General features: G+C 34.2%; 1 protein-coding gene across 8 annotated transcripts; it reads right to left on the bottom strand.

The window, feature by feature from the left end:
- Positions 1-11576: 11576 nt before the first annotated feature.
- Positions 11577-23455, bottom strand: LOC115963073 (TMV resistance protein N-like). 8 transcript variants are annotated; one of them, XR_004085676.1, is made up of 11 exons: positions 22601-23452; positions 20827-21937; positions 20378-20650; positions 19070-20263; positions 18112-18966; positions 17910-17995; positions 16971-17094; positions 15947-15995; positions 15748-15822; positions 14236-14291; positions 11577-11980 (listed from the first exon to the last, which is right to left on the bottom strand). XR_004085676.1 is itself a non-coding variant. In XM_031081963.1 (6 exons), exons 1-6 carry the CDS (start codon positions 23101-23103, stop codon positions 18252-18254), a joined length of 3762 nt encoding a protein of 1253 aa, XP_030937823.1. In that variant the 5' UTR covers positions 23104-23455; the 3' UTR covers positions 18118-18251. The 8 variants fall into 8 exon arrangements, 1 of the variants encoding a protein (XP_030937823.1); XR_004085679.1 differs by having other exon boundaries at positions 15748-15810; XR_004085677.1 differs by lacking the exon at positions 16971-17094 and having other exon boundaries at positions 15947-16141.
- Positions 23456-24656: the final 1201 nt, after the last annotated feature.

Genomic DNA, 24656 nt, shown 5'->3' with positions numbered 1-24656 from the left:
CATTTTACGGTCACATATGATTAGAGTCATAAGTCTTTCTGGATTGGTCCTCGGAGACTTTTGTGTAAGTGGCTTTAATTTTTTTTTTTTTTTTTTGGGAGTTAGACTTTGTATAAGTTGTATATATTTGACCAATTTTTGTCCACTCATGATGTTTAATAAAACATAACCTAATTATTCATAATTTTTAAAAATTATTAATAGTTTTGAATTAATAGGGTATTTGATGGCCCCACTCAAACTGTGATGTTTTCATTAGTTGCGAAAAAGTCTAGGAATACAAATTTTTTCACAATTTGTTTGCCACAACTGTAATGTGGTAGAATGTGACTAGTGAAGTAAAAATAGTTAGTCTATGTGTAAGTAATGATTAATCACTTGCAATCAGAATTATGGTAAAACAAATGTGGTAAAAAAATTTATGGTCATAGAATTATTCTTAGTTGCCAAGGTCATGAGACAAATAAAAAACTTCGAGTTGTCAAATTCATGCACTTCTTTTATGATGGGTTAATAAAGTTATAGATATGCTATGCAAAGTATTATAATTCAATCGACATTTTATAATTATTTATAAAAGAAATGTTTGGGGTTTTGTTTGATGGGAGGGAAGTGGAAAGAAAGGAACCAAATTTCCATAATTTGGTTAGAATAATAATTATAAAAAAAGAAAAAAGAGAAAAGAGAAAGGAAATGCGGAGAGAAAGGCCTTCAATGGGCCCTACCAATTTTTAATTTTTTCCTCTCCAAATCCATAAAAAAATACATATACCCTTGGAAAGTTTTGCTTTTTTCTGAAATTACTTTTATATTCTCATAAGTAATTATTAAATTATAATTTAAATGGATAAAATATAGTAAAATAATTTGTTATGAGTATTATTATTATTATTTTTGGGATAATTACACATAACCCACCTGTGGTTTGGGCGAAAATCACTTTGCCTACTCGTGGTTTGAAAAGTATCACTTAACCCACTTGAGGTGTGTTTCCGTCACTCTCCGTAACCCACCTTGGTCTCTGCCGTTACAAAAACACCTTTTAACCCCAAAACAGAATATAATGCGAATCAAAACCCCCAAAACTCAAACACTTTTCGAGAGAGAGACCCGAGGTGCGATTAGCTTGTTCTTCGTGGTTTGGAGCGTCTGGAGAGGGAGAAAACACTTGTTTTGCATCATCGAACCTAGGCAAGGTATGTGTGACTGCTGTTCATCTGCATTTGGGTCTGTTCTTGATTTAAGGTTTCAGATTTTGTTCAAGTGTGAACTTACTGTGTGAAAGTCTAAATTTGTACTTCCCAGGAATCGTGTTATGTTGATATGTCTTCATCAAGTGGTAATTTCTCGGGTTCATGTGGACATATGTGCAATGAGCAGACTTGTGTTTTGAGAACAAGTTTGAGTTTGTACAATTTTGGGAGGAGGTTCTTGGGTTGTAGCCGTTATAAGGTTGGTCCTAAGTGTCCTTTCTTTGTTTGGATTGATAACCCAACCTGTCCTCGTGGGAATGAAACTGCACCTTTGGCTCTAGAGAAGATGTCTAGGCTTCAAAGTGCTCTCCAACTTGCAAATGAGAGGGAAAGGGCAGCTCTGGAAGCGGCAGAAAAAGCTAGGCAAATGGCAGAAAAGGCTCTTGAAGAGGAAGCCAAAGCCAAGGAGAGGGAGAGAAAGGCTCGAGCTGTCTGTGCAAAAACTAAGGAAAAAGCCATGTTTGCTGAAGAGAAGCAAAGAATGTGGAAGTCTGCATGCATTTTGTCATGGATCTTTTTTGTTATTGTTATGTTGTTGTGTTTTGGCTCAATTGAGTTCTCTGGAGTGAAGAGACCTAGATTGTTGCTCCTGAAGTAGTTAATTGGTTAGTAGAGATAGTTATGGCAATGGTGTTAATGAATTTGCATTGTAATAGCACTAGCCTACTGATGTAATATTTTGATGTGTCAATGAATGAAGAATTGGTCAATTATTGAGTATTTTGTGCATATCATAACAACCATTCAATGGAAGAATTATTGGTCATGCCACTAGTCTGTGCGCATTTAATGGAAGAAGTATTGGTCAATTATCAATGACCTATGCATACCATAACAACCATTCCACAATAAAAACTTCCATACACTATATTGGAAAAATATACTTGGACATAATCTATAGTAGCAATAAATAAACTTCCATATAATTTGGCTGTGCATACCATAACAACCATTCCACAATAAAAACTTCCATACACTATATTAGAAAAATACACTTGGACACAATTTGTAGTAGCAATAAATAAACTTTCATATAATCTAGTTTGGACAAATATTGTTCCATACAAACTGTAATATCACAACTTCCATATAACAACCTGGACCGTATTGTACCTTAATTACAAAAAAGCACATTCCAAGGCCAGCTACATATATATATATATATATATATACATACACACATCTATACACATACATATAATTGCTCAAAACAAAGTGATTGTTTTTTACACTAATTAATAATTACAAAAGGCCAACAGTTGTCTTCACAAAAAAAAAAAAAAAAAAAGGCCCACATGTTCCCACTAGCTTTACTCCCAATGCTGGCATGCGTACCCACTAGTTTCATTCATTTCTTGCCTTTACTCTTTCCTTTTTCCATCCACTGGATTCATTTTTGGTGGCGTTTGTGCAGCAAGCTGTCCTCTAGTCCTCACACCACCAGTGTTCCCATTTGCATGTGAATGCTACAAAATAAAAAATAGATCCACTTGTTAAAAAATATCCCAGTCTACACAACCATCTAAGACTAAGTTACCTGTGAAGAACTTGGTAAGGTATCCCAGGTCTCCCTAGGTGTGTGAAACTTTGGTTGTGAGGAAGAGAACCATCCTGCTCTCTTGTGAGATAGCCTAGGTTGATTTCCTTGCTATGAGGATGAAGACTGAGTGGCAGACATCATGTTGTAGGTTTGGGTAGGCTGCTGGGATGGTGGCTGAGGTGCAAGATGAGGTGCAGATCTAGGTGCAGGCACCCCTCCCCTTGCCTGCAACAAAACCCAGTTTCAATACAGTGTTTATTGTAAGTTTAAAAACAAGTTTTTTTGTTTTTTTGTTTGCCATTTAAATCCTAATTACTTACAACTTTTTCTCTTTGAAGTCTTTGTCTCTTCTGCCATGGTGTCTCCCCAGTGATGCCAGCCTTGCACCCTCTTGAATTATGCCCTTCCTTTTTGTATTTCCCACATCTTACAGGTCTGTTCAGTTTACTTGCTTTGTAAGGGTTTCTAGGCTCATCAGAAGCCCTCTTTCTTTGCTTGGGTGGTTTGCCTGGTGGTTTGTATATGTGAGGTGCTAGGGGAGCAGGCTGTCCAGTCTCAGCCTATTCTGACTGGCCAGGCATGAGAGGAAGTACCTCCTTGTATATCTCCATGTAAGTTTCTTTGAAGTAGCATGGGTGGGTATAGTCTTCTGGTGTCTCAATGTTTGTATAAATGGCTGTTATGACATGTTTGCAGGGAATGTCATTTAAATCCCAAGACCTACAACTACATGTCTTCTTCACCAAATCAACTACATGCCTCTCATACTGACTGCCTACCTCATAAAGGAAACTACCAGCTGGGGTAGCACTAAATGGCTTACTTTCAACCTTCAATTTATCCAACCTATCTTGTATGCTTGGACACAACTTTCCAGCATACTTCTGTATCCCTTCCCTTTTTGTGTAAAGCCTAGTCATAAGTCTAACCCTAATCCACTCCAACATTGCCAAGATAGGCTTGTCCCTAGACTTCAATATCATTGCATTAAAAGACTCACTCAAATTATTTACCAAACAATCTGTTAAGGCCCTAGGAGTGAAGTGTGACATTGTCCACTGTGCAGGTGCAATGTTTGCAAGATACTCTTATGCCTTTTCATCCAAATCCCTTATGTACTGCATGCATCTCTCAAACTCCCTTACTGTTGTGGCAGCAGCACATCTCCACAATGCATCCTTCAGCCCCAATCCCTTGTGATCAACTTTGAAATTGTTGTAGATGTGTTTCACATAGTATCTATACTCCACGGTAGGGAATAGTGTCTCTATTGCAGGTATAAGCCCCTGTAAATAAGCAAACAAACAAACAAAACAAGTTAGTTCAGCAAACAAAGTCAACTATTCAAGTGTAACTGAACAAAACAAAACTTGCATACCTTTTGCCTATCAGAAATGAAGACCAACTGAAGCTCCTTTGGCCTCCCTATATTATCAGCAAAAATTTCCAAAAACCATATCTAAGACTCTCTGGTTTCTTGTTCCACAACAGCCATGGCTACTGGAAAAATGTTGTCATTTGCATCCTTGGCAGTGGCAGATAAGATTTGCCCACCAAATTTGTGCTTTATGTGACAACCATCTAAACCTATAAATGGTCTGCATCCACCTAAAAATCCTACCTTCTGAGTATTGAACTTAACATACATTCTCTTAAATTTTGGTTGGGAAGTCTCCTCAGCCATTTCTGTTTGCAGTATAACCCTACTCCCCTTGTCTACAGTGGTTATCATTTGTGCATAGTCCCTAAGGACACCATATTGCAGTTGCTCATCTCCATTTATTAAATCCTTTGCCTTTCTCTTTGACTTATACACTTGGTTTACACTTAGGTCAACAGATAAATTTTGCATAAGCTGATGTTGCTAAAATCATTGAGGATTTTGCAGTTGCTAAAATCCTCAATGAACCTCTTAGTAACATAAGCTGATGTTGCTTACCTGTTTTTAAAAGACTTGGGGCAAGTACAGTCATCAGTTAAGGTCTTAATTTGAAATGTTAGCTCTCCACTTATTTGAGATGCATAACATCTCCACCCACACCTATTCTTGTAGTGAACTGATATCTTGGTCCTCTCATTAAGCTTAAATTTGATGTCAATAGGTTTTTTGATTGCATACTCCCTTAAAGCAGCTCTGAACACCTTTGCATTAGGTAGGGGTGTGCAGAAAACCCACCGACCCGCCAAACCCGACCCAACCCAACCCGACCCGCCGGGTTGGGTTACAAAAAAATTTTTTATGGCGGGTTGGGTCGGGTCTGGGTCATAAAATTACAAACCCGCCAAACCCAACCCGACCCACCCATATATAATATATATTTAAAATATATTTTTATATTTAATAATTTTTTTAAAATCAATTGTAGGGAACTTTTATATATATATATATACACATTTAAATATATATTATATATTTAATAATTAAAAAAAACAGTTGTAGAACAGTATTTCCTCAATTCCTTCTACTAATACTAATTTAATATATATATATATATATAATATATTATATAATTAATAAATTTTTTTAAATAGTCAGTTCTTCCTATCCTATATAAAAGCCAATTAGTTCACACAAATCCTAATAAATTACTATTGTTGTTTAGTCATTAGTGTTGTTTGCTTTTAAAGAGTTACCTTGATACTAATCTTTAGGTTTTTTTAATATTTTAATTTTTTTTATACTCAATTTAATAATAATAATAAAAAATTTCAAACCCATGGGTTCAACCCGACCCATGTGGGTTGGGTTGGACTTATGTGATGGGTTGGGTTGGGTTGAGTTTTTTTTGACCCGCCATGGTGGGTTGGGTCAAAAAATCCCCTCAACCCGACCCAACCCGACCCATGCACACCCCTAGCATTAGGGAACTTCATCTCCTTCTTCAGTATAACATTTCTCATGTCACTCTTAGCATTAAATTCTACTTGCTCAGGTACCTGCTCATCATCAGACCCATCCATGCTTACCAGGTCATCCTCAAGGGCTGGCTCAGTCCATTCAGTGTCTGCATGGAATGCATTGCTTGATTTTGGGGCTGTGTGGGGTGCATTGCTTGATTCTGGGTTTGTATTGGGAGCAGAACCTTGTGGAGCTGAGTTTTGAGCAGTAAATATATCATCACCAAAGTCATCCCCCTCTAGGCCTTCATTTAGCCAATCATCATCATCATCATCATCTCCTTCAACATTCTGTTCTTCGTCTCTTGCATCAATGTCAACATCCTTAACATCTTCTTCATCATCACTCTCATCATCATTCTCATCATCTTCATCATCATCACTATCCAAATCTATTTCAACCCTTGCTGCATCACCACTTACATCACCACTTGCATGACCACCTACACCATCTGCCACTCCTCCTCCATCACCACCTACACCACTATCTGCCACTCCCCCTGCATCAGGATACTCAACTACCAATGACTCCACATCTATGTTAGTATAGATTATGATTTTTTCAGCATGCCATGTCTTATGAAGGCTAGTCATGTTTACGACATCTGTATCTGTTTCGATGTCTCTTAAATCATACTGTAGATCACCTTAAGGAAGTAAATACTTATATCTACTGTGTTCTTTAGGAGCACCAACTAGATGGCATAAATCCCGAATTTCAAAGTAACTCAGCTTGTCAGGGTCAATCTCTGTCAGTAAACGTACAGACCCACCCACATATTGTATGGTTGGCTCCTCCACAAAACATCCCCCAACATGAATTTCAATGTCAAATGTGAAGTCAACCATCTACAATTAAAATAAATAGTTTGTTTACACACTGACATGCAAAAAATGACAAGAAGCCAAAAGAGACAACAACACACGGACAAAGGACCATATAAAGCACATGCAAAACCAGATTCCCAACAAATTCATAGGGACCACACTACCCACAGTTCACAAACAAGTGCAATCATTGACAAATAAACTTGATTCTTTCAGGTATATGCATTATAGAAACAACCATAGCAAAATGCATATCCTAAGCGATTCTACACATAAATAACAAAATGCACATTTAACATACAAAATTTTTTTTATTGTGCAGATGAACAGCAAAACCTAACTACGTGGGTGGGTCACGATAAAAAAATGACATCAAGAACCCAAATGCAGATGAAAAACAATCACACATACCTTGCCTAGGTTTGATGATGCAAAACAAGTGTTTTCTCCCTCTCCAGACGCTCCAAACCACGAAGAACAAGCCTGATTGCACCTTGGGTCTCTCTCTCGAAAAGTGTTTGAGTTTTGGGGGTTTTGATTCGCGTTATGTTCTGTTTTGGGGTTAAAAGGTGTTTTTGTAACGGCAGAGACCGAGGTGGGTTACGGAGAGTAACGGAAACACACCTCAAGTGGGTTAAGTGATACTTTTCAAACCACGGGTAGGCAAAGTGATTTTTGCCCAAACCACAGGTGGGTTATGTGTAATTATCCCATTATTTTTTAAATTTCTTCTCTTTTTTCTCTTTTCCTCAATATCCAAACACACATGGGAAACCTTTTCCTTTCCCTTTCCTCACTCTTTTCCCTTCTCTTCCCTCCTCTTCAACTATTAAATTATAAAAAAAATAATTTTATAGATACTAAAGAAAGGGTGGAGAACAAGAGAAATAAGAGTGAGAGTAGGCCCATTATTTGACCTTTGTTTTTCATTGTTTTGTGTGGGACTATTATTTGGCTTTTGTTTTTCATTTTTTTGTGTGGGACTTAAGGGGATTGGGTTTTTATGTTCATGCCCTTGTAATATGACCTAGAATTTTTTTAAATAAATAATACTATATGGTTTAATTTAAAAACACACATCTTATAAAATGATGCACTAATTTTTAAATACAAAATAAAAAATAATTCAAAATTTTAATTGTTATATTATTAATGTGACACTAATCAATTTATTAAAGTTTATTTTTTACTAAGGATTCATGATCATGGCTCCTTTGCGGAGTGTAGCTCCATTGTGAGCTTTTGCAAATATTGCAATCATGTTTCCTTTGTAGGCTTATGCTACTAGGATCCATATTCCTTGGTTTCTTCTTTGTTTGCTTTGAGTTTAGGCATATTAGATTGCGCTTGCTACATTTCTTGCTTCATGGGTTGGCTAGTAATAGCTAAGAGCTTGCGGTTTCCAGTATAGCATTTCTCATTCAATGATCACTCACATATGTCTTCTCCCATGAAGTGACTTGCCAACATCTCATAGGAGCTGATTAGGGTGACTTGTTTGATTTAGTTGGGTGAAAAACACAGTGGCTAAGATATTGAGTTGCTGAGCTTTTGAGCTATCTAAGCTAGCAGTTAGTTGAGATTGGCTGGTGAGTTGGCATTTAGTTAGTTGTGATGTTAGTGACAGTTACAATTAGTTAGTGCCTAGCAACTTGTAACATAATGTATAACTAGAATTTATATTTGATTAGCTATTATAAAGGGTTATGGTTACTTGTAATTCACCATCTTCGGAAATAATAAGTAGAAGTACATTCTTTTCTCTCTGAGTTCTTCCTCTTCTCTCGGGGTTCTAATTCTCTAGGAGGTTTAGTTCCCTTGTAAGAACTACTTTTAATCTTCTTAATTCCATAACAACCAGTGGGTTGTTATAAACATCTCTTTAGGAGATCAAGCATCTTTATGCCTTTGTGGCAGAATGCTTTCACGGTAGAATAGCTTCAATAAGATAACCAAGTAGTTTCCTACATCAATGAATTGATTGACTTCTTTCACGGTGGAACGCATGGGCAATGATGCCTTGGGCATTGATCCATCTAATGCCTTTTTTGCACAAAAGCTTTGTCTTGGTTCATATTGGTTTCTCTAGGCATGCACCTCGTGGTGTCCACCATTTTTCACCCTTTTGGTATAGATGCTTTTCCCACCAAAAGGCATCTTTAAAGGGGTCACAACAAAGTACCAAAACTAGGGTCTTTCTCCTCTCTACCAAACCACATCTCCTGAGCTTCAATAGTAACAAGTCTTGTTTTCTTTTGATGTTTATGGAGGAGCAAAACCCATCATTTTCCTTTCTTTACTTAATGAGTCATTGGCTGCACGATCTGAATCTTGGAATCCTATTCCTTGAACAATATTTTTCCTATTTTGCAACTCTCTCCCTCTTTTTCTTCTTATCTCCTCATGGAAGTATCTAGAGAAGGTTCTTGAATTTTTCTGAGCTTTCCTAGTTCTTTTATATGAAAGGGTTTGGACCCTTTTGGCCTTATTTCCCACTTTCCTTATGCAAGGGTTTTGGGTCTCTCAGATACTCACTTACTCTCATACCCAAGGTCATTTTGTAGAAGACCCTTTGTGGGAATTTTTTTAAAAATTCTCTTTAATATATTTGGGCCATCCTTGGGCCCACTCTTCCCTTACTCAAAGGCTTTTTATTGGAGATCATTCTTAATCTCTTTCCCTATCCAGGGGTGATTAGGCCATCCTCGGGTCCCACTTGTTAGCTCATTCTAAGACATTCTGTGGTAAGACCCTTCCTTAGGTCCCTTTCTGTACTTAGTCAACTTGGTGGGGAATGGGCCTAGGTGCTAACTCTCATTTTTTTTTTTTTTTTTTCCAACCTCCAAGACTTGGTTTACCAGGCTTGGGGCCTTACTCATTGGCCCAAAGATGTGTGAAAACCTGAGTATCAACATGTATTTAATAACTTTTCATGGTTAATGGAGGATGAAAATATTATTTTGGTCCCTACATTTTGGTAATAGTTAATTTGTTCCTTACTATTAACTTACTAACACGAAATGCCTACGTGGAAAACGGTTTGTATAATTGACACATTTTAAGCTTAGGTGACAATAAAATAATATTAAAATTTTTTTAATTGGAATTTAAAAATGACACATCATATTCAAAAATCTAAATAACAAAAACAAATAAAATGAATAGCAAAAAACACAAAATCAAGCCTTACCTCCGCCAAATCAAGTGATCCATATAAGCCAGAAATTTCCCCAACCCATTAGTATTTAGTAGTCGAGAGCCACACCCACCCAAACCCTTAACCCTGCAACTTTTATGACTCCACTAACTATACAGTAGCCTATAGGAAACTAACATGTGTCATTTACTAACTAACTATAATATAAATTATTTACAAAAGTACATGTAGTTTTATGTACAAAAGCCTATTTTACTTGGCATATTCCTGTGTGAGTGAATTTAGTGCTGAGCTGATTTTCATCGCTCAACACTCCCCTTCAAGATGGAGTAAATGTTGATGACTCTTATCTTGTTGAGCAGAAAAGAAAATTGAGTAAACTTGAGAGCCTTTATGAAAATGTTTGCCAATTAATGTTGGGTAGAAATATGGAAGGTCTTAATCGGTCCATCTTGAATCTTTTCCCTTACAAAGTGGCAATCAATATATATGTTCTTAGTCCTTTCATGAAAGACAAGGTTGACAACCATGTGTAGAGCTTCTTGACTATCACAATACAATAGGACAGCTTGTGAATGTTCTATCTGAAAATCCTTTAGCAATGACACCAACCAAACAGCACATGCATTGTTTTTGCCATAGTTGTATGTTCAGCTTCAGTAGAAGATCTAGATATTATTTGTTGTTTCTTTGTTTTCCATGAGACTAAGGAATATTCAATGAAAACACAATAGCCTGTGATTGATTTTCTTGTATATGGACAACTAGCCCAGTTTGAGTCAGTGAAAGGCCCACTTTTCAACTAGTTTCCTGATTTTCTTGAAAAAAAAAATTTAAAAACTTCTTTTAATTGTGGAAACACTGAAAAATTATGTTTTTCCACTGAGAGAATGGCATGAGAGATTAATATGTAACTTCTTGTGCTTTTAAAGAAGTGACATAAGCCTATTTTAAAGTTGATTGTGTAATCTCATTTTTCAATAAATATGTGATTAAAGTATGTAAACTTGTGTTTTTGATTTAGTCTTTAGATTAGTCTTTCTAATATCCTATGTCTAAACACTTGCGTTACTTTTTAAAAATTAAAAAATTAGAATGGTATTCAAAACAAGGTACTATCTTAGGATAGGCATCAAGTGTGTATGCCCACGAGTTTTTAGAAACTAGAAGTTACAAAGAAAGAGGATTTTGAGTTGAATCCTGCAGAAACTACCGCTTGTATATGGATGGTTCCTCCTAGGAGCTTCTAAAAAATAAACGTGGCTTTAAAATCTATAAAAGACACAAATGTATTAAGTAGTGGTTGTGTAAGCCGTGGTTGTGGAGATCATCTAGTAGCCGCTAGTAGTGCTCCTATTCCTAAAGCAGGTGATTCACTATGGATGTTAGCCCAAAGTGTGATCGGTCTTCAGCTATATATGTCAAGATTTGGGTCTTTGCTCCCTACTAGTGGAATGTTCTAATACCCAGTTGTTATCCTTGCTGAAATTAAAGATGTGCCCATGCACCCACTAGAAATCATTGAGCTGTTATAAATCATTTGGGATTTGCCTAAACAATGTAAGAAGGTTACAATTTCGTTATACACACATTATATGATTTCCCCCCCCATATTTTTGTCCCCCCAAATATAAGATCTTGACTGTGTTCACACGTATCTGAATATTTGAATCTCTTTCTTTGGTTTGTATAATTTCCTTCCTTTTAGCTTAGAAATGCTTAAGGAATACCACAATTAATTAGGAAACAAAATGAACTCGACATATGTGACCAATCATATATAGAAAGCCCATGATTTCTTTTTACTCTTAAAAAGTGAAAAAAAAAAAAAAAAAAAACCTCATTACACATCGCTCCAAGTGTCTACATAAGTCATACATCACACACGGGAACCAAACCCCATAATGATCTCTACTTTACTTTTGAAATATAAGAATAAACAATTCAAATTTTGCTTAATTTGGTATTATCTCATAATTTGAGCAAAGAGCCTTCAACTTACTTCCTTTCATACAAGTGGGAGGGAAAAGTCCAAAAATTGAAGAAGAAAAAAAAAAAAAACATTATAATCTCTTAAAATAGATCAACCAACACCACCATGTAAACATTACTCTTGTCATCAAGATGCCAAATGAAGGTCATGGATAGGATTACCAAAGAAATCTGAAGTGAAATTTCTTGTATTAGAATTGAGATGAACCTAAAAGATCGAAACCACCAATCCACCAAACATCTACAAATCAGCAAAGAAACTCTTTGAACTGCTAAAATCGGTTCCTTTAGTTGCACTTTTTCTCTTGGTACCTGAAAGATTCAAATATCAAAATCAAATACACACATAGATGCCCCCCTCTAATCAAACAGAGCCATCTTGATCCCATTAATATATTGATATGTGATATTCCCTCAAAACAACTAATAAACAAAGGACCAAAAGGTGATAAATGATCCATAGTAATAGCATTTGAAAAGAAAATTTAGATTGATTATATGAAAAAATTGATGATAAAATTGGTCATTTACAACGATCAATTACAGTGTCCATCATCCAAACAAGCTTATAAGAAAAAGTGGAGTTGTTTCAGATGCAATGAAAAAAACAATAAGTAGAATCCAAATTATAACCCATGCGTTGGTTACAAATTCTATTGCAAAGTCAAATGCTTATTCCTAGTGAATGAATGTTCTTGTCACTGGCTTTCAAAGCCGTCAAAAATGCATTTGTACTAGTAGCAATAATTTGTTCCATATCTCAAGGTAAGATCCTGGTGTAGAAAGCACAAAGAAATATTAATTTTAATTTAGTTTTATTTAATTGACAATTAGTTGTACTTTATTGTAAGTCTTAGAAGTTAATTAGGTTGTTTCAAAAGGTGATTTTTAAAAATCAGACATTGGGATTTCGCAAGTCAATTAGAATTAGAATTTTCCAAGTCAAATAGAATTATAACTTTCACATAGTAATCAATATATATATTTTTTGATAAGCAACATAGTAATCTATATTGTACTCCTTTGGAGACAATTTACAATTTTGCTTTTGATTAATAAAGATTTCTCTTGGAAAATTTTCAACGATCTACTATTGACTCCCGCCGATGCTAGTTGCTTACTCCTAGGTCTTCTATCTCACTTGTTATCGGCTCCAAACAACCCTAAGGGTTAACTCCTAGGTGATTTTTATTGTTTCCATTTTTCCAATTTTTGTGGCTTCAAGTTTTAGTTTTGTCCTATGTCATAGCACCTAAGCCAGTTATATTGAATCAACAAGTGGCAAGCAAACAAACACTCGTTTGGGGATTAATTGAGCTTTTTATACAGCTAAAACAATACAAGGGTACATGTAGCTTTAAACTACAGCCCCACTCATTGCCAAGTTGCCCACTAAAATGTGATTAGAACAAGATTAATTTCAAGGAATTTTTATTTTGTCACTTATCAAAAAAAGAAATTATTATTTTGTCAAACTATGGTAAATAAATAGTATTAAACATATCTTCAAATGAATTGGTTTAAAAGCATTCCAATGAAATAATCTTTGATGAAAATGATTAAGGGTTTTCTCAAAAGATGAAAGATGTGAGATATTTTTTCACATAAAATTCCTTAAAAGACAAGGTATACCTTTGTTAATATTTGGATCACTAATTTCCTCGTCCATCTTAACATTATAATGGTTGCCACAATAGCTTGACTTTTAAACTTTTTTCCAGAACCTCACAATAAATCAATTAATCTCAATCTTTTAGGCATGAGGCTGGATATATAGTGGTTTTTTTTTTTTTTTGCATAAAATCATTATGAATGCTATTCCAATTAGATGTTTGTGTAGTTTGAGGCATGGCCCTTTCCTCTGTGTTTGATTGAGTTAAGTAGTTCAAAGTGTTTTCTGGTTTGGCTATGTTCCTCGTTTGGTCAAGGTTATCTCTCTGTTTCTTTATGTAGAATTTGAGTTATGTCATTCATTCAAAAGAACTAAAAATAATAATCAAAATCCCATTGTTGCATTAAAGAAATTCAGAGTTGATGGTTGCTCATAATACAAAGAAAATATTGCAACATCTTTTATATATATATATATATATATTTGATAGGTAAGTTACACATGCATCAGCTAGGTGTTAAGCCCCTATCTCAACTTCCACCTACTCTATCAAATATATATTTATACAAGTTAAAAGATAGAAGTTTGCAATAAAATGTAGCATTTTGACATTAATTTTTTTAAAATAAAAAACAACTTCACAGTGATGGCAACAAATTGAACAATGAAGGAAATGCAACCCATTTGACCAATGCTGTTAAATAATCTGAAGAAAATGACCTTAATCCCCCAAAAATATTGACTCAAGAAAATGCCCCAATCATGAGTTGTCAGAAAAAAAATATCTCATGGATTTAATTATTGTCAGCATACACACCACATTTAATACACAACCATTTGAATCATCCAACAATAATTATATTTACTGAATTCTCTATAGGTTTAACATCATTGTATAGACATATTATGAGAGAGAGAGAGAGAGAGAGAGAGAGAGAGAGAGAGAGATTCACACCTTCAACTTATGTTCATGTGCTATACTACCAAGAAACTTTAAGTTGTGGGAAAATGCTACAAGACAAAGACATATATTAAAAAACTTGGTATAGTGATTAATAGCTGCTAGTCCAGAAAAAGAAGAGTGAGGATAAAGAAGAGGGATACCAATAACAAAATTTACAACTTACACTAAAAATATGACATGTACTGGTACTAATTATCAACGCAACTTTATACTTATATAGGCGATAGATACACCAAAATGAAAGTGTCAGCATTTGAGGCATTCCCATTATTGATAAGTTCATTAGCAAAAAAGAAAAACTATATGGTGAAAATTCGACTAATACATCTGCAGATAATTTTCTGTATTAGTAATTTACATGTGCACTTGGTCTTATAATAGATACGCCTTACTTATATAGGCGATAGATACAACCAAATGAAAGAGACACATAATTTTTTCTTTTTTATTTGAAAAAAGATAGTGATTGCACATGCACCCATAATCTTAAATTGACAACCTCACCCATCACTTTTCTTTTATAAAAGTAGTGCTCACTCACCAAACAAACAATTGTGGCGTTGTAGAGCACATTACAGGAATAACAAAATTATTGAGAAAAAAAAAATCCAAAAAAAAGGTCTCCCAATTTTATCTCTACATGAAATGCAGCACTTCTCAATTGATTTCAATTGCTTTTACTCCCTTCAATCTTAATTAGTGCTTGTCAATTATAACAAACTATAAAATTGTTGAAATTTGATAGATGCTCACTTCCCATGTGTTTGCTGCATCCCCTCATATAGCAAACAGGTAAACAGTGGGACTTGGGACTTTACTAGTGTTAACACTTATTGCTTCAAGCACCACTTTGTTTCTGTGGATCCAATAGGCCAAAGAGTGTGGGAAAAGATGATAGGAATAGAGTTCCCAATTCCCACTAGCCATTTAGCTTCTATGAGAATAGATTCCATGCATTCAGTCTTATGAACAAACTTAGTAATCCCAATACTTTTCAACTGAAAATCATCTTCCACTGGCAATCTCTCCCAAGTTTCCAACAATTAGTTGCTTGAGTAGTCTTATGATGAAATATGTTATGTCAGTTCTTTTCTAGTAAGACCTAACATGGATTTATTATGTCAAAAATAAGGAAATATCACCAGTAGAACCAAAATCTCAAAAAACACCCATCTCAATTTTTTTGGCAAAGAAAATTAAGATAAATAACTTCTACAAGGCATATCAGTTATCTTATGTTTTAAATCTCTTTTGCTCATTAGGCAACGTTCATAAGTTACAAGAATTTCATTTATCTTGTCCAAAATAATGGAACATCAAAAAATATCTTAACTTAACAAGATTGGTTGGCACTTGTCAAGCAAACCAAATATCTTTTTGGATTAAAAGAATCAAATTAATGTCTCAGTTTTGAATTCAAAGCGTGAAATTACTCTTAGTACTTCAAAGCTAGAAGCACTTTCAAAGATGACATCTTGAACATAACGTAAATGAGTTACCTACCTTTTAAGATGTATAAGTGTAATATCTTGATGACCTGAACATAGGTATTGTCCATTGTAACAGCTGCTCCACATTCTTAGTCAAACATAAAAATAAATAAAGATTTGAAACAATTAATTATTACAAATGGATTTAACTTTCTAAATCATAACTGACAGAATAATAAAATTTTAGTTCATGAAATAGCAGAGGAGCTTACTTTTCACTGTACAATGCAACATGTCTCCTTCTTAAGTGATGAAGTTGACCTAGGAAACAAAAAGGGAAAAAGGTATGGATTTTTGTAGATATCAGATGCTATCAAATGGAAGGCAAAATTGGTTAAAGAGATTAGTAAAGTAGGGCATCAGCAAAACAACTTCTGTACAGAGATGCCTCAGAGGTTTGAAACTCCCTTGAACCAAAAAAGAAGCAACAGAAATAATTCTTTAGACGAATAGGCCCTTTCAAGATTTTATCACAATAAGCATTACATGATCCAGCATGCCTTTATAGATTTAAAGCATTTTAATGTCTAAAAGTTGAACCTGAAACACCTAATCTATTTAATATTAAATTTAATATCATAAATGCAGAATACATTAAAAAACAACGATATAACTTTAAAAAATATATATAATTGCACAGAACATAGAAATCTCATTCATGTCCGGCTTTTAACTAGTAAAGGATATGATTCTTAATTGTTGCAGGAAATTTCTCAAAAGTTTCATTCTCTTATGCTTTCTATCCAAATCTAAAAGTTCTCAACAGTAAAACCACATTAGAAAAGATAGAAAATGGAGAAGAATAGTAAGCATAGGAGCAATGAGATCAATAAAAAAAAAGTACTTTTAATTAGAAGATCAATAGGAGCAATGAGATCAATAAAAAAAAAAGTACTTTTAGTTAGAAGATCAAGATTTGGCTGCAAGCAAATTCAGGTTTAAATGCACGCTTTTGTTGTACTTGGTTTGACAATGTAGAAAAGAAGTACACAAAAATTCATAAGGAGATCCATAGATAAGCATTATAGAACCCCACAAATATGGCTATCATAAAAAATAAAGAAATTTCTAATTAACATAAGACTATTCAGTAACAAAATTTTGACTCTTCTCATAAGGAGGATAGTCTCATTAGATTTGACATTGCCACTGAATACATGAGCATTTCTTTGAAGCCAAACATATAAAACATTATAGACCAAGCAAGTTTGCATATGATGCATATAAAACTTTTACCCTTCAACTTATCTGTATCCCACAGAACCACTTAAACCCTGACTTAACTTTCTCCCAAAGCCTCTTTGGGAAAGGATACTCAAACTCAATGAACAAGTGATAATTCCTACTTGCAAGGTAGATCCTGCAGAAGACGCATAACATGTCACCTTCATCATTTTAATAGCCTATCTCATGTGGAATGTCTAGTTCTCTAAGCAAGACAACAAAATAATAAGGGAATGTTAGGAATAATATATGAATGCCAGATCAATTTCTACCACTTCACTTCAGGAAATCTGGTCCATATTTACTCCCAATCTGGTTTACAGCAGATGAACAGAACTGCACGGTTTAGCAGTTTCTTCTAAATATGATTTAATCTCACTATGTACTACTCACAACATGCTCAATGCATTATTTATTATTCTTTAATTAGAAGGAAAAATGCAACTGCACCTTAAACGGAATCAAACATTGAAGGAAATTAAACAATTACATACCAAATGCTGTTAAAAAGGAAGAAGAATGAATATGATAATAATAATAATAACTAAACAAATGAAATCAGGATAGCTTTCTTTGCTTCGTAATACAGTGATACTCTACATACCATAACCCCACATTCATATATCAAAACAGAAGATTGGAAAAATAGTAAGAGATCTTATTAAGTCTATTCCTTCAAGTTGACTTACAGCTCACCCAACTTCTATATATAACCTCAATATCATCTTGAATCTTCATTCAAGTTGAACTTGAGTATTTTGGTTTTTGGTCAAAAAGTAACAATATACAGATTCAGCATACATAGCAAATGCATATTATAAAAACCATCATAGATTCCAGTACATTTCAATATTAAGCATTGCATTCACCAAAGCAACAAAAAATGGACATGAAAAAACAAAAGCCAAATTGAATAACATGAAATTAAGAAAGTGAGAAATCAGGCCTTACTGTCAACAACAGAGGTCTTGAGCTGTTTCAAAACATTGAAGGTAAGCTTACTTGGCACATGATTATGCTCCAACGAGGCCAAACAACTGCATTACAATAAATAAATTAAAACAATCAAAATTTATTTTATAGATCATAGTTACAATTAAATTCATGATTTCCCAATAAATGGAGGGGGAGAGAGAGAGAGAGAGAGAGAGACCCAAAGAATGGTCCACTGTGTCTTCGAGGATATTCTCTAACATCATAATTATGTGTTGTTTAGAAAATGAAGAAGAAATTGAATAAGAGAAGAGCTCCATCTCCAAGGTTTAGAGCTCCGCTCTCTGCTGGGCTTTGCCGTCAGAGACAAATTCTTCTTCGCTTTTGGAGTCCTGTTCCAGCAAGTATGTAATTTCTTCCATTGTTTTTTTTTTTTTTTGGATAAGTTTCTTCCATTGTTAAGAACCCTGTGATCTGAATCTGAAGCATAAGAAGTGGAGGAAACAGGTCGCAAAGGCGGGAGCTCAGTGTCATTCGAAATCGAGGAAGACCCACAACCATTCATAGCACACGGAAGCGGAAAGCAAGTAACATCTGAATTCTGAGGATAGCAGGTGCATTCCACATTGGCCCCCAACCATTTTATCAAATCAGTGTGGTTTCCAAGCAAGTCATGAGAACTTAATGGTATAACCTCAACTTCAATGTGATTCTGTAGAGATAGTTTTTGTTTATTCAATTTCTCAAAGGATATAGACAATAACCACAGTTCCTCTTCTGTCCAATTTTTATAGAAAACTGAATCTAGTTGTTCACACCCATTGATGGAAATTTTGACACCACAATCGTTGTACTTATGTGCCTCCCCCGTTCGAAAAGCAATACAGATGGCTAATTTTGAAAACTTTTTACCAACCCAGAAGGATACGGAATTTCCAAAAGTCTGATGGTTGAATTTTAAGTACTTTGGAATCTCTGTTACTGGTAGTGTAAGACGGTACAAAATTTCATATTCAGATTCAGATTCAGAGTCATGAATGGGATCCATTGATATGTTGCTTCTTGCACCTCCAAACTGTTTGCATTAAGCAAATACAGGAAATTGAAGTTTAGAAAAGTAGAAAAAAAATTTGATTATTTATTACCTAAACATAAAGGGAGAGGGAGAGAGACCTCACCTGAATCAATAATCTGCTAAATGATTGTGGATCCACCGACGGGCATCCGCTTACAGACACATTTCTTACAGATTGTGGAAGCGTTGGAATTTCCCGAAGCCGCTTACAATTTCGTATGTCAATAGCTCGTAATCTAGCTAATCCGCTAATGCTTTGGGGAATACTAATAATATTGGAATCATATATATCAAGACAGCGCAATAGAGGGAAGTATTGAAAATCTAATTCAGTTATATCTCCATCCCAAGAGTAGAGCTGCAGAGATGTCAAGCTCGGAAACCCATATCCCGAAAAGCCATCAAAGGAATTGACAGTGGGAATATCTATTTCCTCGAGTAGTTGCAATTTATTGCGGCTATGCAGAAAATTCCAAAGGTTTTCATTGTTAGACAGCTGAAAACTGTGAAGCCCTTTGGTGAGATGCGTGAACGATGAAGGCCATTCTCTAATACCACTATTAGCCATATATAAATCCTCCAAATATTTCATTTCTGGGTGAATATCAGGAAACTTCTCAAGCCTTCCGCAGTTTCCTAGATTCAAGCTTTGAAGGGATCTCAGCCGGAGGCGGCTTGGAAGAATCTCAAGTTTTATGCAGCGTTCGAGGTCCCAACATTGAAGCTTATCAAGATCTCCAACTGACTCATGAACCTCTATTAAGTTTTTACAAAAAGAAAAGCACAATACCTCTAAGTTTGGGGCACAAATAGCAGGAAACTTCTCAAGCCTTCCGCAGTAACTTAGATTAAAATATTTAAGGGATCTCAGCTGGAGGCGGCTTGGAAGAATCTCAAGTTTTACGCAGCTTTCGAGGTTCCACCATTCAAGCTTATCAAGATCTCCAACTGACTCATGAACCTCTATCAAGTTTTTACAAAAAGAAATGAACAATGACACTAAGTTTGGGGCACAAATAGCAGGAAACTTCTCAAGCCTTCCGCAGTAACTTAGATTAAAATATTTAAGGGACTTTAGCACGAGGAGACTTGGAAGAATCATAAGGTTTCGGCAGTTTGTGAGGTCCCACCTTTCAAGCTTATCAAGATATCCAAACGACTCATGAACCTCTATTAAATTTACACAGCCACGCATATCCAAATTCTTTAAGTTTGGGGCGCATAATAAGGAAGGTAATTTTGTAATGAATTTACACCCACAGAGATTGACATTTTTCAATGCTTCAAATGCGCGGCCCTGTAGGAAAAAAAAAAAAAATTTATTTCCACAAATTTTAAAAATAACATTTAAAGAAATCAAAATTCATCATTTCAAAAAAAATAAAAAAATCATATATACTAATACTCATACCTGTTTTAATAGTTTCTCCAATCTAATCTGACTATTCGGCATATTCAGCACAACAAGATTGTGAGGGTAAAATTTTAATGGCAAGGGAAAATCATATTCTGACCACTGAAGCAATCTTAACTCGTTGGGTAGATATTTAAGCCCTTTAGAAATTCGTACATTCTCAACTAAGAGAAATTTGAGATTTCTCATATTTTTGAAAGCATTAGCTTGCAATTTCACCAATCTTGGTTTAGGTGAGTACCACATTATGCCTCGAATTTTATTCGACCCCTAGATGGGACAAAGAATTAGTTGTACTTCATAATAGAATTTGACAAAAGTATAACAATTTTAAAACTTTAAATGAAACATATATGATAAAATTATATTTTTTGCGATATTGAACAGGGAAAAACAATCAATGAAAAGTATTTGGGAAAAAAAAGGTGGAGCAAAAGAATTTATACCATGTTTTCAGTCAGCAATTTATAAGCATCCTCATAACACCATATCCTGCTACGATTTTCAAGCTCTTCAGATTCTTGTTCAATGATTTCTCTACCCATTTGTTGTAGCAAGTCATGCATCCACAGTATGCTCCATATGTCAACAGTTATGAGACACTTCTCAATAAGTTTACTAATACCCAAACTTGAAGATAATTTGCAAGCATCTAATATATTCACAACTTCATCCATTTTAAATCCCTTAAAAAAACATGCAATATCAAGAAAAATATCCCTTTCTCTTTTTTCCAATCCATCATAACTAATCTTGAGTTTATTAATAATTTCTCCATGTGGAATCTTTTTATACTTTTCGACTGCACATGTCCATTGATCTATACTTTTGCCATACAAATCAGAACCCATTGTTACTAGAGCTAATGGAAGGCCATCAACATAAGACATAATTTGCTCTACAAGATTTGAATATCCTTGCTTAGGATTATTGTTTCCAAAGGCGTGCATATTGAAAAGAACAAGAGCATCACATGGATTCATTTTTTGAACCTCATAAGTTCTTATTTGAGGATCTCTTCCAAGATTGGGTAGAACGTTTTTGTCTCTTGTTGTTATGATGACTCTACTTCCTGAAGCAAGCCAGTTACAATATTCAAGCAAATTTTCTATCTCTTTTGATTGATCCACATCATCAAGAATTAAAAGAACTTTCTTATTGCAGAACCTTTCTTTTATCATAGTTATTCCTTCAAGTACACTATTCACCTTAACAATTCTACTTCGTAAGATCTTAGAAAGCAGTCTCTCTTGTAATTGGATAATGCCAGCATTTGTCTTTGAATTTTCTCTAACGTTTTCTAGAAAGCAGCTTCCTTCAAAACAATCATTAATTCTATTATAAACGGCTTTTGAGATTGTAGTCTTACCCACTCCCCCAAGACCATAGATTCCTACCATGAAAACACCATTGGACTCCACATCTAAAAGCGATTCTATGGCTTCTGCTTGAGAATCTACTTCAACGGGATATTTAGCAATAGGTAATTTTATGTGAATTGATTTAATACTTGATATCTCTTCAATAATTCTTTTGATAAATTCAGATTCATATTCACTGCAACAACAAAATCACAAAGCATTAAAAACAAATAATGAGTTAAATATATCCAATTTTGTGCATTAAAAAATTGACATATTTTTAATTAAAGTAAATGGTATATAATTTAAAGGATTGATTGATAATTATCATTTAACACATTCATTATTATTATTATTATTATTTGGTTAGAAAATTAGAGTTGAGCTTTTAGCAAAAAATTGCATGGAAACTCCCTTAGTGAGGAAACAAACTTATAATATGAGATTAAGAAATTTTGGAAAAATTTTCTAAGAATTAATTGAGAGAAAATTTTAATTATTAATATTATCTGATTAAATTCTTCTATTTCTACCATTTAATAGGGGAAAAAAGAATATATTCAAATTTTTACCTTAAAATATTCTTTCATAATTCGGCGTTTAGTAGTCATAATAAAACAAGTAAAAGTTTATAACAAATAAAAGAACATAGAGTCTCACTAATTGATAACATTATCTGAGTCAAAATTATTCCATTGCTATCAATATCATTGACCTTTATAGCTTAACTACAAAGTAAGTAAAAAAAGGGATATATATAAAATACTTTCATAATTTGGCATTTAGTGGGAATACCAAAACCATTAAAAATTTGTAACTCATAAAATCACACAAGAGTAGGTATTAGTTAAATACATACCCATTCTTGTATTCATGTCCAGACAAGTTAGCTACTTCAGTTAAAGCTTCCTTCCATCTCTTAACCTTTTCCATGTCATCTTTGAATTTTTTCTCATGGTTATCTAGTGCTATCCCAAACTTTCCCTCATATTTTCTAACTTCGGATGGAGTCACTTTGTAGAAAATTGGATAAACCTTCCGGATCTGTCCAGTATTTCTACACTCAAGAATCTTGACAAGTTCATCCAAATACCAAATAGAAAATGCATAATTTTCAGACAAGACAACGATCGAAATCATTGACATTTCAATGGTTTTAAGAAGTTCCTTTGAAATTTCTTCTCCCCTCTCAAGATTTTTATCAAAGAAGGTGTTTAAGCCATAGTTACACAAAGCTGTGTATAAATGGCATGTAAAACCATAACGTGTGTCTTCACCTCGAAAACTTAAGAAGATATCATGGTTCCATTGGCGAGTGGAAGAAGAAGAGGAGGTTAATTCTTCTTTAGTTGGGGAAGCCATCAGTATGATCTGTTAACTGAAGACTGAAAAAGATCTAAAAAGAGGAGTAGAAGAAGGAAAGAAATATCAAATTAAGATGTAATGAAATGAGAATTATAAGAGATGAGTGAATGAGTGCAATTTGAAAGGTTTTGAATGTGATTGAGAGAAATAGTTAAAGGAATGATGATTTTCAAGAAAGCGTGCTGGAATAGAATCGAACTGGAAATTTGGAATTGATTGGGAAAAAAGAGAGTTTGGTCCTCAGAGGAAAAGATGGCGCTAGTGGATCCCAATAGATACTGAAACAGGCATTTAAGATATCAAAAGTAGCACCGAACAATAGTGCAGTCAATAAAGTGTTACCACACCCATGAGTCATAACTTACCTTTGCTATAGTCAATAAAATAGAGGTCCGTCCCTCTTCTACGAAGTTTCTGCGATCTCCAAAGAGGCTGTCCCCACACGTTTTTGATTTTCCAAAAAAGCAAGAAAGTGGGAATCCATTTTCCACAAAGAGGAGAAAGTGGGACTCGATTTTCCATTAAACTTTCCTTCCTTTTCTGACAACGCACATGCCACATCTTGTGCTTCTTTCCCGCGCGTTAATGATGATAAATATCAAGCGCCAAGGTTCATGATTGGGTGGGTGGCGTTGGTTTAAATGTTTAACTGAAAAAAAAGTTTTTTTTTTTTCCCTAATCAACTCTTCACAAGATAACTCTTCACCTGATAACGTTGCTCGTATTATACCATAAAAAGGTTAAATCATTAATAAATTATCAAAACAAAGGAAAACACTAATACTTGTGGATACAGCTTTTTCATTAAAAAAAATGTACTTCATAATTTGGTTGTCCATATATTAAATTGTCATTTCCTTTAAGTAAATGTATATATTTTCACTATTAGTTATGCATATATCATATATGACCTAAATTATTTGTATACTAATATAGTCGTAAGAATACATAATATAACAAACCAAAGTGTCAAGATAAATGAGCTCTTGAGAAAAACTAATAGCCAAGACAATAATGGGTTACAACTTACAAAAAGAATTTATTAGTTGAATTAATTGAAACCTACCATTATCATTTTTTATCTTAAAATACTTTTATTTTTCGAAGTAGGGGGAGAAAAATAGAAAAGAGAAATAAAAAAGAAAGATAGTAATTCCTCAATTTGGTTACCATGGAAGAAAAGAAAAGTGTAGAAACTATTTTCCTTAAGAGACAATAGTAAAAAAAAAAAATGAAGCCCACATAAGTAACATATTATTATTTGAAATTACATATTTAAATTTACAATGTTCATACCAGTCAAATGATTGTAATTGCTTTTTAAATTGCAGTACTCTTAGAGGGGTTTCAACGTGACAATACAAAACTATTAAGATTTTCTAAACTACACTCCTTACAACCAACGCTCAAATTCAGAGAAAAGTTTGACCTTGTCATGAATAATGTTCCACATTGCAATATCCCAAGGAAAAAAAAATATTATATATGAATATTGTTCTCATAACAGTGAAAGTTTTCTTCTTTGATGTTTATTAAAAAAAAAAAAATGT

This window comes from Quercus lobata, chromosome 10 (assembly GCF_001633185.2).
Source record: "Quercus lobata isolate SW786 chromosome 10, ValleyOak3.0 Primary Assembly, whole genome shotgun sequence".
NCBI lineage: Eukaryota > Viridiplantae > Streptophyta > Magnoliopsida > Fagales > Fagaceae > Quercus > Quercus lobata.
The sequence above is the reverse complement of the archived record's forward strand: the minus strand, read 5'-3'. Positions and strand labels throughout refer to the sequence as shown.